Here is a 13,765-nt window from a genome sequence, read left to right as displayed (position 1 = left end):
CCAACCACCAAATGTATCACCTTATGCACATGTGTTAGCATATTTTCACAAATGTTTTCAAGGGTGTTAGCACTCCACTAGATCATAAATGCATATGCAATGAGTTAGAGCATCTAGTGGCACTTTGATAACCGCATTCCGATACGAGTCTCGCCCCTCTTAACAGTACGGCTATCGAACCTAAATGTGATCACACTCTCTAAGTGTCTTGATCACCAAAATAAAATAACTCCTATCATTTATAGCTTTGCCTTGAGCCTTTTATTTTTCTCTTTCTTCTTTTCAGTTTCAAGCACTTGATCATCACCATGGCATCGCCATCTTCATGTCATGATCTTCATTTGCTTCATCACTTGGAATGCGCTACCTATCTTATGATCACTTGATAAACTAGGTTAGCACTTAGGGTTTCATCAATTTACCAAAACCAAATTAGACCTTTCAGCGGGGTCGGGCCGCCTGTGCGTCATGTCGAGGATGCGAACCTTGTTTTTTCATCTTGTTCGGCTTGTGTTCGGCTTGTTTTTTTATCGTGTTCAGCTTGTCCTCGCCATGCCGCGACGCCTGTGTTCATCTTGTTCGGCTTGTTTTTTCAGCCAGAACAGTGTTTTTCTCTCACAACAATTTAGCCAGAACAGTATTTTCCAGCCAGTTTCAGCTAAGTTTCATACCAGCAAACAGGGCCTAAGTCAATCTCAGTTGCAAGTATGCTCTGCAAGTTAAAAGTTTGCATTTAATGCCCACATCTCTGGTACTCCTATTTTGCAATCTCGCAGCCACAGGATTACTTGACAATGAAACAAATTGACATATATAAATTTCAGCCAACCTATTTAGTTACCTTTTAAATATTTTATGAACAGAGATAGGCAACTCCTACTACCACTGCATGCAGGCACTCCAAGTCCAAGTCGTGGTAGTTCAGCTAGTGTTTAGTTCCCAAAAATTTTCAAGATTTCCTGTCATATCGAATCTTTGGACGCATGCATGAAGTATTAAATATAAATAAAAAATAAAACTAATTACACAGTTTAGACGAAATTTACGAGACGAATCTTTTAAGCCTAATTAGACTATGATTGGACACTAATTGTCAAATAACAACGAAAGTGCTACAGTACCATTTTCCAAATTTTTTCGCCAACTAAACAAGGCCTCAGTCTTCTTGCGGTTTTGACTCGGTGCGTTACAAGTACGATTTACACAACGGCATGGCAAGCGACCGGTAGCAGCCGTCCGTACGCCCGCGCCTGCTTCGCACGCTGGTGCGCCTACCAACCCGCGTCTGCTGATGCTGCGCGCCCACCTACCGCTGCTACGCATGTCTGCCTACTGTTGCGCGCCTGCTGCTCGCATGCTGCTGTGCGCCCCCGCTGCTGCTGCGCATGCACGTAGGGACCACCAGCTCACGCGGGATCGCCTTCACTTGCGCTCGCTTCCCCGCATTGCCCGCATCGCACCGAGGGAGAGAGGGAGGGAGTAGCGCTGGATGCACACGAGAGAGAGAAAGCGGAAGCTGAGAGGCTTGAGAAAGAGAGGAGTGGTGGCTGATATTTTCTAAGGCAACGTTCAGTTTCAAACCTAAATTTCCAAAAGGTGCTACAGTAGCTATCACATCGAATCTTGCGATACGTGTATGGAGCATTAAATGTAGGCGAAAAAAAACTAATTGCACAGTTTGGTTGGAAATCGCGAGACAAACGTTTTGAGCCTAATTGGTCCATGATTGAACACTAATTATCAAATAAAAACGAAATTGCTACAGTAACCCCAAATTCCAAAATTCGCCCACCTAAACACGGCTAAGGCGCCAACGAACCAATGAATACCAATGAATAACCAATGAATAACAGTGTAAATTTGTTGGGCCCAATTATTGCAAAGCTGGATGGCCTTGATCGCACTTCCGTGTGGATTTGTTAGGCCAAGGCCTAAATTGTTTGGATCTTGAGCTCAACTTGTACAGACCTTTAAATACTATTTTAAGAATTTGGACTGTTAAAAGCAGGTTAAAATGAAGGCGCGGGGGTGCTGGTTTCCAGACTAAATTTTTGTTCCGGTCACATGGGATGTTTTGCACTAATTAGGAATATTAAAAATAGACTAATTATAAAACTAATTGCACAAATATAGACTAATCTATGAGACGAATCTATTAAACCTAATTAGTCTATGATTTGACAATGTGGTGCTACATTAAAATGTGCTAATGATGGATTAATTAGGCTTAATAAATTCGTCTCACAAATTAGTCTCTACCTGTGTAATTAGTTTTATAATTAGCTCATATTTTATCCTCCTAATTAGCATCCGAACATCCGATGTGACAGAGACTAGATCCAAACACCCCATAGCCTATTGCTGCCTCCGTGCCAAAGAATATGCCATTCTAGTTTTATCCTAAGTCACTCTTTTAGCTTCAACCAAATTTGTAAGAAGTTTGTCAACTTTTATGGCACCAAATAGATATACTATGAAAATATATTCTTCTATAATAAATCTAATTATACTTACTATTTGATGGTACAAATATTGGTATTTTTTTATAAACTTGGTAAAACTAAGATAATTTGACTTGTAAAATTAAGATAATTCGACTTAGGATAACAATACAACGTTAAGTTTTTGGTATATGGGACAGGTAGTATTACATAGAAATTCCTTATGCATGATATATGTTGCATTTTATTCAGAGAAACAAAATTAATCTTACCTCAACATCAAACTTTATTCCATATATCAAAAATTCTCATTAATTACCACTACCGGAGGCGGCTTCTTTGCCGAGTGCCTGAGGCACTCGGCAAAGGCCGATATATATTCGGCAAAGCCTTTGCCGAGTGTTACACTCACTCGGCAAAGGCCGCTCGGTAAATAGTTTATCGGCAAAGACCTCTTTGCCGGGTGCACTTTATCGGGCAGTCGACAAAGGCTTTGTCGAGTGCCAATTCGACACTCGGCAAAGAAAACTGGTCGTGACGGTGAGCTCCACCATGACGGCGGCTTTGCCGAGTGTCAAGGTCAAGCACTCGGTAAAGGTACCTGCTTTGCCGAGCGCCGTTGACTTAGACACTCGGCAAAGGTGGCCACTTTGCCGAGTGCCGCCGACAAGACACTCGGCAAACAGGCGACCTTTGCCGAGTGCCTGGACCGTGGCACTCGGCAAATCTGTGATGTTTGCCGAGTGCAATGGCCATTGCACTCGGCAAAGCATGTTCCCAGATAGTTCCCAGGTAGTCACTTTGCCGAGTGTCATGGTCCAAGAAAATTCAATTAAATGAAATAAATTAAAGAAATATAGAAAAAGTTTGAGAAATGTGCCACATTGGAACATGGAGTACCAGGTATTGTCTGAGGACTGCAGAAAAAGTTTGGAGGTCAAAAGTGAAAAAAAAAATATGGTTTGCCGAGTATAAAAAAATGACACTCGGTAAAGGAGCCTCTTTGCCGAGTGTCAGGAGAAGACACTCGGCAAAGGATTAACGGCGGCTGCCGGCCATTAACGGCGGCGGCCCTTTGCCGAGTGTTATTGTTTGACACTCGGCAATCCTGGTCTTTGCCGAGTGTTCGGCACTCGGCAAACCACCTTTTTACCGAGTGTCATTTGTTTGCCGAGTGCTTTCTCTCTGGCACTCGGCAAACAACCTCTTTACCGAGTGTCCGATAAAAAGTACTCGGCAAAGTCTGGGACACTCGGCAAAGAAGCCGTCTTCGGTAGTGTACATAGCAATTCTGAGTGTTCAGTTTACAGTACCTTTTCTAGATACAAGACGCACACATCAAAAAACAAGAAGATACCCCTATTCCTGAGGACCAAGCATCACACACAGCTTACCAAGATTATCCAGCTGACCATGACTCCATGACTAGTGCCAAGCAAGCTCAAGCTCGACACAACGAACACCAAGACACAAGATGATTTGTCGATAACATCTATTTCTAAGGGTCTGCTGCACTGAAAGGATGAGATCGTAGGGCCACGAGCAGGGCAAAGCCATTTGTAGGAATCGGTGTCTGTGCGCTACTCCTCGCCATGAGAGAGATCTCCAAATCCAGCAGCTGTGCAGATTCATCGATGCAAAATGGCAACATTCGTCACACGCGACATACAAACCGTGGTAACAAGCACTGTTCTTTGCAGCATCTATTACCTTTCGGTTGCCAATGAAACAGAGCAATGTGGATCATCAAGCTGGCTGCATCTTAGAGCCAATTGAAAGCGAAAACAAGCCATAACAGGAATAGGATGATCGATCACCTAGCTTATCACGAATCTCAAGGCTTAAGAAAATGTTTCATGTCAGGGTCGATATGGTAGGTAATGGCCGACTCTTGAGCCTGCAACCGGACTCCACTGTTCACAAAAGATATCATTCCGACCGTACCTATAAAACAAACTACAAGGATTCGGCATCTCAAACAAATCAAACACACACATATAGTTTACTGTTCACCAGCATCGACATGTCAAAAATGCAGCCACAAGCCAAACGCCATCATGCATCCGCTCGTCTGCTAATGGCCCAGCACTTACGTCAACAATAGATAGAGTGCATGAACTGACCTCCACTAAGCCCCACGGCAGGACAAGTGTTATCATGAGCTCACAGTGTGCTAACCTCACAGGCCACAGCAGGCCAAAGCAACCTTAGTTTTCTGTCCATCAGCTGCCTAGTGGACGCTGCTTTTGATAGCTCATCCTTATTGGCCACCCTGGGGCTCCTCTCCACCTAGTGTTAGTGTGTGGTGAGACCAAATCATGCGAGAATGGCTGGTGATGTCGTTCTCATCTGCACTGAAGTTGGCATCCGCTGCCGGGACCAGGATCACCTGTGAAATTCGGTGCTCCTTATCACCATATGCTTTTGGGAGAATCGGTTGGCTCGTCGGCCTGCAGGCATCCACATCATAGCTGAGGTTAGAGCACACTAATAGAGTCTGGGGCTCACGCTAGCGGTAAGAAGCACTGATTTTTCTACCATCTTATCGAGAAATTAAAAATTCAGACCTAAAGGATCTGAAGACTTACGGTACTCATCAACCTATTTCCTGGAGAAAACTGGCTGGTTCATCAGCTTGTGCTGGTCTCCATCACCATACGATGAAAATTATCTTCAGGCTGTTCATGCTTAAGGTGATTGACACAGCTGGTGATTCTGCGCATATGCATAAAACAAATCCTTTCAGTAAAAAAATACAGTTTTTGGAAGATTTATTTTCACCATAATTTCAAATTTCAGACATGTCAGAAACCGATAGTTCCATACTTGCATAAATATTATATAGATTTATTGGACTTCTATGCTCATTAAGTACTAACTACTACATAATGGAGAGTCAGAAAGAATTCCAAATTCGTGTATCTGAGAAAAGGACCTGACTTAGGCCATGCACTTCATGGGCATGGAAACAGAATAAAAGGTTTCATCATGGTGATGATGACTGATCAGTCCTAAAGTCAGTAGTACATCCTGCCACAGCCAGAGAAGTGAGGAAGATGAGCTCTTCGTACCGGTCAGAGACTACAGCAACCGACATATAGACAGATGAAAGAAGTGCAAAAGACAAACAAATAAACAGAGCAATGGTAGCAGGACGATTGGGCTGTCCATTAGTGGAATATAGAGCAGTGTTCAGTGTACAGGGAGCCTTCCAAAAGCAGGATAGATGCCAAGATAACAAGTTGGTGAGGCCGTCCCCGCCACAAAGTGGACTGCAGCACAGGTTGTAGGTTAGTGGCATCCACATCAGAGCGCCTTCCATGCCTTTTCTCCCCTCCATCCGGGTCAGCCTCATGACCCTCACACATGAAATGGTATTTAACTTTGTGCTAAGGGAACCTTTCAAGATCAAAACAACTAATTCTATGGCAATGGAGAAGTTAGGTCTTGAAGATAAAAAAATTCTCGGGGCCCCACTATCTAGAAACCTCTCATTTCATATCCATGCACCAATAAATGATATACAAAAGACAGTAATGAGTGATACAATGATAGTCAGGAGCTTAGAAAGATCCATCATTCATCTTGCTCACTTATCAATCAACAAGGATGTTAGAAATATAACAAAGATGACCGATGCCATGCGATAAATCATGCCAATTTCTGATGATGCTGAACCAAGAAAAGGAAGAACAATTTAAGAAACAAATGATCAAAACTACTTGGCGTCTGCTATATCGGCCAGCATACCTAAGCATATTCTGCCAGCAATATCATTGTTAGCTTCTACCTTTAATTAAAAAAATCCGTTAAAAAACATCACATTTTTTTACATCGGAAACACTGCAGATATGCTATCAACAGTACCATCACTAAATCAGGAAAGCTCTGTGTAATGGCACAAGTCATTCTAGTACACAATACAAACACACAAAGGTTACTTTTATGTGGTTCAACTCAACTAATACCAAAAGAACATTTTCCTTCACGAGGCACACTCAGTGGAAGAATATGTGTTTTGTGAATTTAAGTGCTGTTTCTATTGAAGGTGTGTTTATGACTGTGATTTTTTGCTATGCTTAGGATAATGGCTGACATGAGAAGACGGATGGAGTTCTCTGTGCCAATGACAACAGCTGACAGAAAAACAAATCCTTTTCACTTCCAGGGGAAAGGAAATAGGTGACAGTTCCTAAAAAAGTAAAAAGTTTGCTACACTCCATACATGGTTTGTGACTCTGAATGCACGTATGTAGCAAGCAAACTATGGATTACCATTAAGAATTCTAAATGGTCAATCAACTGTCATAACTCAACAGGTAAAAGGTTCAGATGAAGAGCAGGGGTACAATTTTTTTTCAATTTGTAGGAAAATCCTGCAGCAACCCATTTATAATACCCATGAAGCATCTAGAAAAGGAAAATAAAAATGATGTCCTTGTTATGGGTTACCTAAAGCAAGCACCAGTATCCACTTCAAACTTCAGAGTCAGATGTCTATTCGTTTTATCAAAGGATAAGATGCTAAAGGTAAAAATGCTAAGAGCATACTAAATCAACATAATAAAGATAGCCACAGAAGTTTCTCCCTTTTTTGTGTGAAGCATAACAAAACATATTGTTACACCATATTTCTTTCATATAAACAAAAGAAACATTTTTATTGTTTTTTGTCAAAATGATTGGAGTCAACCCACAAAGCTAACAGATAAGAGATAAGTGTTACATGTATTCTGAATCCATTATAAACAAAGTAGATTTGACCATTCTCTGCTATAATACGTTACTGAAAGCAATAACCAAGGGAAGCAAAATTTCTTAGCTAACTCTGAGCACACACAGCCCCAGTGATATGATAGGACCTATAGGATTCTCTAAAATCACATGCACTACGTCATGTGACCACACAACTGTTCCCTTTTTTATTGAGAGGGAGGAGCTTCTCCTGTTGTCTATAAATGAGTGGCTAAAGACAGCAATTCAGTACGAAGCATAAGACATAGTGGCTTCTTCTCCCTAATAGCTACCTTCTTCCTATCAGGCTGGAGTTCATCAAGGATCTAAAGCTGAAACTGGAGCCCACAAGCACACAGAGGAAGAAGAACACCAAGACTGGTTCCCAGCCTATCCAAGGTAGAAGCGAGCAACGTTAGTGTGGTAGTAACATGGTGACTGTGAGAGAGGAGATGCGTAAAGGGCCATGGACAGAGCAGGAGGACATGCAACTGGTATGCACTGTCCGCCTCTTTGGTGACCGTCGTTGGGACTTCATTGCCCAAGTCTCAGGTTTGAGGGGTTGGGAAACTACAACTTAGGTAGCTATTTTGCTATTCTTAGCGCAAAGTCGCAAACATAAATGTCTTCCTGTCTAACCAGCCCTCTTCATACTATACGTTCTCTATGTTCATGCAGGCCTCAACAGGACTGGAAAGAGCTGCCGCCTGCGGTGGGTGAACTACCTTCATCCTGGCCTCAAGCATGGCCGCATGTCACCACAAGAAGAACGCCTTATTATTGAGCTACATGCTCGGTGGGGGAACAGGTTTGATCTGAGGTTTTTCTAGAGAGTAACTTTTCTCAGTTACTAAATTTAGGTGAAGACAAAACTCACTCAAATTCTCCATATGTAGGTGGTCTAGGATAGCACGGAGGCTGCCAGGGCGTACAGACAACGAGATCAAGAACTACTGGAGAACACACATGAGAAAGAAAGCACAGGAGAGGAAGATGAGCATGTCATCACCTTCATCCTCATCCTCCTCACTGACATACCAAGCCTGCCTTCTTGACACCGTTCCAGTCATTGGGATGGGCAGTGGTGACACTCACAATGGTGGCTGCGTCACCAGCGCCCTCGAGAACTCACAGAGTGTCATGGATGGATATCCCATGGATCAGATATGGAAGGAGATTGAGGCACCACAGGCACCTGCCTTGCTGGGTATTGCTGAAGGGAAAGAGAAGACATGCAGCAGTATCCCCTGTCATCTACCATCATCTGCTATGTGGGACTACAAATATCCTGAGGTATTCTGGAAGATGGAAGATTAAGAAATCATGACGTGATAGAAGATGAAGAAACCATGATGTTGGCTTATTTGGTTATGGTAAATAAGGCCCTCACTATTGAAGGCTGAAGGAATACATCTATATAGGTCAGCTCACTCAGCTATCTGCCTAGCAGATTTGCAGTACTTGTACTTCCTAGCTATGCTTGCATTAGTATGGGTTTCAGTATTTTAAAATCTACTGTAATACTGGAGGTATGCTTATGATGTATGTATCTGTGTAGTGTGCAAAATAGTTTGCATCAGATTGTGGAATAGCGTGCAATACAAGGACCCTCTATATACATCATATATTTATTTATCTCTGTTGTTATTGTGCTGAACAAATAGCAGCATAATCTGGTTTGCAGTTATTATTCAATACAATATGAATAAGATATAAATTGAATGTTACATTAAAGTTATATTTCTAAGCTCAGTTCTAAATGGGTACCGTCCCCCCCCCCCCCCCCCCCCCCCCCAAAAAAAAAAAATCTAAATAAAACTTGATAATACTGTATCTGGGTCCAGGAAAAAATAGGAGACAGAGAATACAAAATATTCGTCCAATAAAATAGAGCCCAAGATAGACAATAACTTAGTTTACAACATGTCAAACAGAAAATGTAAGCAAGGAATATTGTGTGGGATTAGATTGATGGTTGCCAAGTACAGGATACATGTATGCAGCTTGTCCATTGGTAAGTTCTGAAACAGGCCAGAAACATCAGTGACAAGAAAAACCCACTGACTTCTTTGCATGGGATGCACTACCATTAGCTTTTTCCAGGCCAATATTGGTGAGGACGTTTGGACTACTGTAGATGTGTCAGTATGTAAGGAAAATGGACCCTAGGCCCATTTACTTTAGATTTTGTTGTTTGATGACCAACACAACCAAATTGGACTAATGAATTTGCAAGTGTTTGTTTTGTAGTTCAAAAGGGTGCAAGACGTGACTTGGACGAAGACGACGTGATGATCCGAGGATCAACACCACAAGCAAGACCTTAGGAGCACAAGGGAAGACCCAATAAATCAAGCAAAGTCCAAGCACGAAGATAAGAACCAAACCGTACACAAGATCACGAAGAAATGAGCTCACAAAAGTGACCGGACGCTGGACCGGACGCTGGAGAAAAGTGACCGGACGCTCCGATCAGTGGCTCGGCATCAGCAAGCAGCAACCGGACGCTGAACAAGTGAATCGACCGGACGCACCGATGGCACTGTTCATCAGTCTGACAACACACTCAGCAAGTGACCAGACGCTGGCGGCAAAACCGACCGGACGCAGGACAACAGCGTTCGATCGAGTACAGAGAGGTTCCAGAGCGGCGAACTTGCGACCGGACGCATCCGGTGGCAAGTGACCGGACGCTGGCAGCGTCCGATCAGTTGTTCGCGGCTCCAACGGTCGGGATGACCGGACGCGTCCGATCAGGACGACTCCAGCTTCCGGTCAGTAGCAGAAAAGCGGGATTTCGTCCCCAACGGCTACTTTCTTAGTAGGGCTTATAAATACAACCCCCAACCGGCCATTTGAGTGGTGTGGAGCTGAGGAAACATACCAAGGGTGTTGATACATCATTTTAGTGATCTCCACTTACATAGTGCTTAGCATTTTATTAGGTAATTAGCGTAGGTGCTTTGCGAAGTGCTTAGGTTGATTAGACCACCGCTTATGCGCTTACTCTAGGTTTAGGCCTAGTGTTTAGTGAGGTTTGCAAACCTCTTACCACTCGGTGCTTGCGCGCACCATTGTTGTACATCGGAGGGGCTTGTAGTCTTGCGAGATCACATCAACCTGTGTTTGTGGTGTGGGCGCCACCATGTACCGGAGGGAACAAGGCCCGCGGCATTTCGATCAGAAGCTTGATAGTGAAGACGGCGGGGAGCATCTAGGAGAGGCTTGCTAGAAGACACGTCGGAGACCCACTTGCGCGTGGGGAAGGTCTGAGGCTATCCACGGAGTTACCCGACCGGGAGCTTGGCCCTTGCGGGGGATTCCTTGCGAGGGGCTCCAACGAGGACTAGGGGGAAGCTTGCGCGCTTCTCGATACCTCGATAAAAATACCGGAGTCATCGACGGGAGTTTGCATATCTCTACCTTGCTCTTTAGCTTCCGCATTTACATTGATTACATTACTCCTTTTGCGGTAGAGATAGCAACACATTAGCAAAACCGTAGTTGCACATTTAGATAGTTTGTCTTTTGCATAGGTTTTGCTAAGGTTAGAAAAAGAAGCCATAGTTTAGAGTTAGAATTTTAAGTTGCCTAATTCACCCCCCCCCCTCTTAGGCGTCACAGTCCCCTTCAATTGGTATCAGAGCGGGTTCGCTTAAATTGGACCTTTGGCTTAACCGCCGTTGAGCCGATGCTATTTAGAGTGGTTGGGATGGATACCTCTAGGCCTCCGCACTTTAACGGCACTAACTTCCCCTATTATAAAGCTAGAATGGCTTGCTATCTTGAGGTGGTTGATTTAGGAGTCTGGAGAGTCACTTGTGACGGAATGAAACACATTAAGAATCCTGAAAAACCCACAAAGAGTAATGAAAAAGAAATGCATTTCAATGTTAGAGCTAAGAATTTCTTGTTTGAATCATTTAGCATGGATGTGTTTAACCAAGTATTCACTGTAAATACGGCACATAAAATTTGGTTAAAACTTCAAGAGCTCCATGACGGCACATCTAATGTCTGTGAGCAAAAACATTGTCTAGCTAAACAAAATTATGATTCCTTTACAATGAATCATAATGAGCTTCTTCGTGATATGTATTCTCGTTTGAATCTAATTATCAATGAGCTCCATTCAATAGGATTAATAAAGCTAGATGATGCGGACATCGTGAGGAAGATCATCTCTGTGTTACCACAAAAGAAATATGCAAGCATCATCACCATCCTTCACAACATGGAGGACTTGAGCACCATGACCCTGGGAATAGTCATTAGCAAGATAGTGGCATTTGAAATGTCACGCAAGATGGGTCAAGAAGAAGCCTCTTCATCAAGCAAAGGCAAAGCTCTCGCATGTTGCGAGAAAAGAATATGAAGGGCAAGGAAGTTGAGACAAGCTCAAGCTCAAGCTCCTCAAGTGAAGATAAAGAAGAAGATGAGGATGATAATGATGATGATGAAGATTCAAGTGATGATGATCAATCTTCCTCCACCTCCGACCTTGATGAAGAATCAATCAAACTTATCAACAAGGTGGAGAAGATGATCCAAAGGCTCAATGTCAAGGGTGTGCCCATCCAAATTCAAGATCTCATTTTCACCAATCAAAGAAATGAGCAAAGAAAGAGAGGATGCTATGGATGCAGCGAGTTAGGGCACTTTGTGGAAGTTTGTCCAAACAAGCCCACACCCAAGACAAAGAAGAAGGCATGCAAGAACCAAGCCCTCACATCAATAAAGTCATGGGATGATTGTGGGAGTATGGGCCCCCGGTATCCTCAAGACAAGACATGGGCCGCACCATTAGAGGTGGCCCTGCCCACAAGATCAAGGCGTGCACGGCGCTTCTCGGCGTGCACCGTAAGCTATTGTATAGTACCAAATAGGATACTTACCTTGTAACCCTTCTCCTCCAGACTATATAAGGAGAGGCAAGGGTCCCCTAGTGGACACGATCCATCAAGATCTATCTACTACATCTCAATACAATACACTAAAGACACAGGACGTAGGGTATTACATCGATTAGATGGCCCGAACCTGTCTAAATCGCTGTCTCTACGCCTTGTATCACCATCTGGTTCCTGATTACGCGCACCCCCACTGATAAATCTACCATCGCGGGATACCCCTCGGTGGCTGCCGATGATATTCTGTCGATAGTTGGTGCGCGAGGTAGGGGTGTGCGCTTGATCCATGGCGAGCCAGATGGACCTCAAATCAACAGTGCGTTCTCATCATCAATCTCGTGGAGATCCATGCCGGTCCACGACGACGATTCATTGCTGGATACATCAGCACTCGCGATAGTAGATCCGATCTCGGAACCACCTCCGAGGTCGTCTTCACCAACAACTCACCGCCCGCCAGGTGCTCGCCATCAACACCGACTAGACATTCTATCTAAAGCTAAGTCACGCTTTAATATTCTTTTAAATATTCTCCAATCTTCGTTAATCGCCATAATGTTTCTCCAAACTGTTTTCTCCATATTTGCTCTCCAAATGATTTTATGAACCCCCGAACAGTTATGTTGATGCTCGGACGCCTCCAGAGATGGCCCTATCTCTGGCTCCTCCCTACACGTGCTACGGGCTCCATGCTCTACGTTATGGGTGGTCGGTTGTGGTTCCTTGGTCACGCCTGTTCCTCCTACACGTGCACGGGCTCCGCGCTCGACATTATGGTTAATAGGCTAGCTAGGGTTGGAGACTCAGCTACACACTAACTGTTCGGGCGGTTTATATTAAACATAAATATATTTTCATGCCAACTGATCGTCAAGCTACATACACTATTTTTTCTCTGGAGTTCATTTATTTTTACATCATGTACTACCCATTCTACATGTTTGTATTGCAGGGTCATCGTCTAGGTGATCGGACCACCTGGTGCTCAGACTTCTCCACCGATCAACTGGTCGGACCGCTTGGTTCATGGACTCTATCGCCGACTAGTTGATCGGATTGTTCGCCGGTTGCTTCTACTCAATGTTCACTTCGCTGCCGACTAGTCCACCAGACTGTTCGTCGCTCGTGCTTCATCACCAGCTACGTCGGTTACTCCTTGGCCCTCGGATTCTTCGTGCTCGAGGACTAAGTGGGCACATCGCCGCCTACGCCGGGCACTCCTCGGTGCTCGGTCATCGCCAGCAACGCCAGGGACTCCTCGCTCCTCGGTGCTCGATCATCGCCAGCGACGCCAGGGACTCCTCGCTCCTCGGGGCTCGAACATCGCCAGCGACGCCAAGGACTCCTCGCTCCTCGATGCTCGGTCATCGCAAGCAACGCCAGGGACTCCTCGCTCCTCAGTGCTCGGTAATCGCCAGCAATGCTGGGGACTCCTCGCTCCTCGGTGCTCGGTCATCACCAGCGAAGCTGGGGACTCCTCGCTCCTCGGTGCTCGGACATCGCCGCCTACACCGAGGACTCCTCGGTGCTCGGTCATCGCCGGCGACGTCGAGGACTCCTTACTCCTCGGTGCTCGGTCATCGCCAGCGACGCCGGGGTCTCCTCGCTCCTCAGTGCTCGGTCATCGCCAGCGACGCCGGGGACTCCTCGATCCTCGGTGCTCGGTCATCGCCAGTGACG

The 13,765-nt window shown here is 44.6% G+C and overlaps 1 protein-coding gene and 1 long non-coding RNA gene across 2 annotated transcripts; one reads left to right on the top strand and one right to left on the bottom strand.

Moving 5' to 3' along the window:
* Positions 1-3,743: 3,743 nt before the first annotated feature.
* On the bottom strand, positions 3,744-5,267 carry LOC136487205 (uncharacterized). The gene is made up of 3 exons (XR_010767173.1): positions 5,030-5,267; positions 4,152-4,891; positions 3,744-4,059 (listed from the first exon to the last, which is right to left on the bottom strand). It is a non-coding gene; the product is annotated as an uncharacterized lncRNA (long non-coding RNA).
* Positions 5,268-7,227: 1,960 nt separating this feature from the next.
* On the top strand, positions 7,228-8,810 carry LOC136487204 (myb-related protein MYBAS1-like). Its single transcript, XM_066484327.1, has 3 exons — positions 7,228-7,727; positions 7,854-7,983; positions 8,072-8,810. The coding sequence occupies exons 1-3, from the start codon at positions 7,607-7,609 to the stop codon at positions 8,490-8,492; spliced, it is 672 nt and encodes a 223-aa protein (XP_066340424.1). The 5' UTR covers positions 7,228-7,606; the 3' UTR covers positions 8,493-8,810.
* The last annotated feature ends 4,955 nt before the right edge of the window (positions 8,811-13,765 follow it).

The sequence above is a fragment of the Miscanthus floridulus genome, chromosome 10, assembly GCF_019320115.1.
Source record: "Miscanthus floridulus cultivar M001 chromosome 10, ASM1932011v1, whole genome shotgun sequence".
Classification (NCBI taxonomy): domain Eukaryota; kingdom Viridiplantae; phylum Streptophyta; class Magnoliopsida; order Poales; family Poaceae; genus Miscanthus; species Miscanthus floridulus.
The sequence above is the reverse complement of the archived record's forward strand: the minus strand, read 5'-3'. Positions and strand labels throughout refer to the sequence as shown.

Bases quoted from the DNA above. Each gene is read 5' to 3' on its own strand.
- LOC136487204 (XM_066484327.1), top strand. From the start codon at position 7,607: ATGGTGACTGTGAGAGAGGAGATGCGTAAAGGGCCATGGACAGAGCAG. The intron at 7,728-7,853 runs GTTTGAGGGGTT...ATGTTCATGCAG, and splicing joins CTTCATTGCCCAAGTCTCAG to GCCTCAACAGGACTGGAAAG. The intron at 7,984-8,071 runs GTTTGATCTGAG...CTCCATATGTAG, and splicing joins CATGCTCGGTGGGGGAACAG to GTGGTCTAGGATAGCACGGA.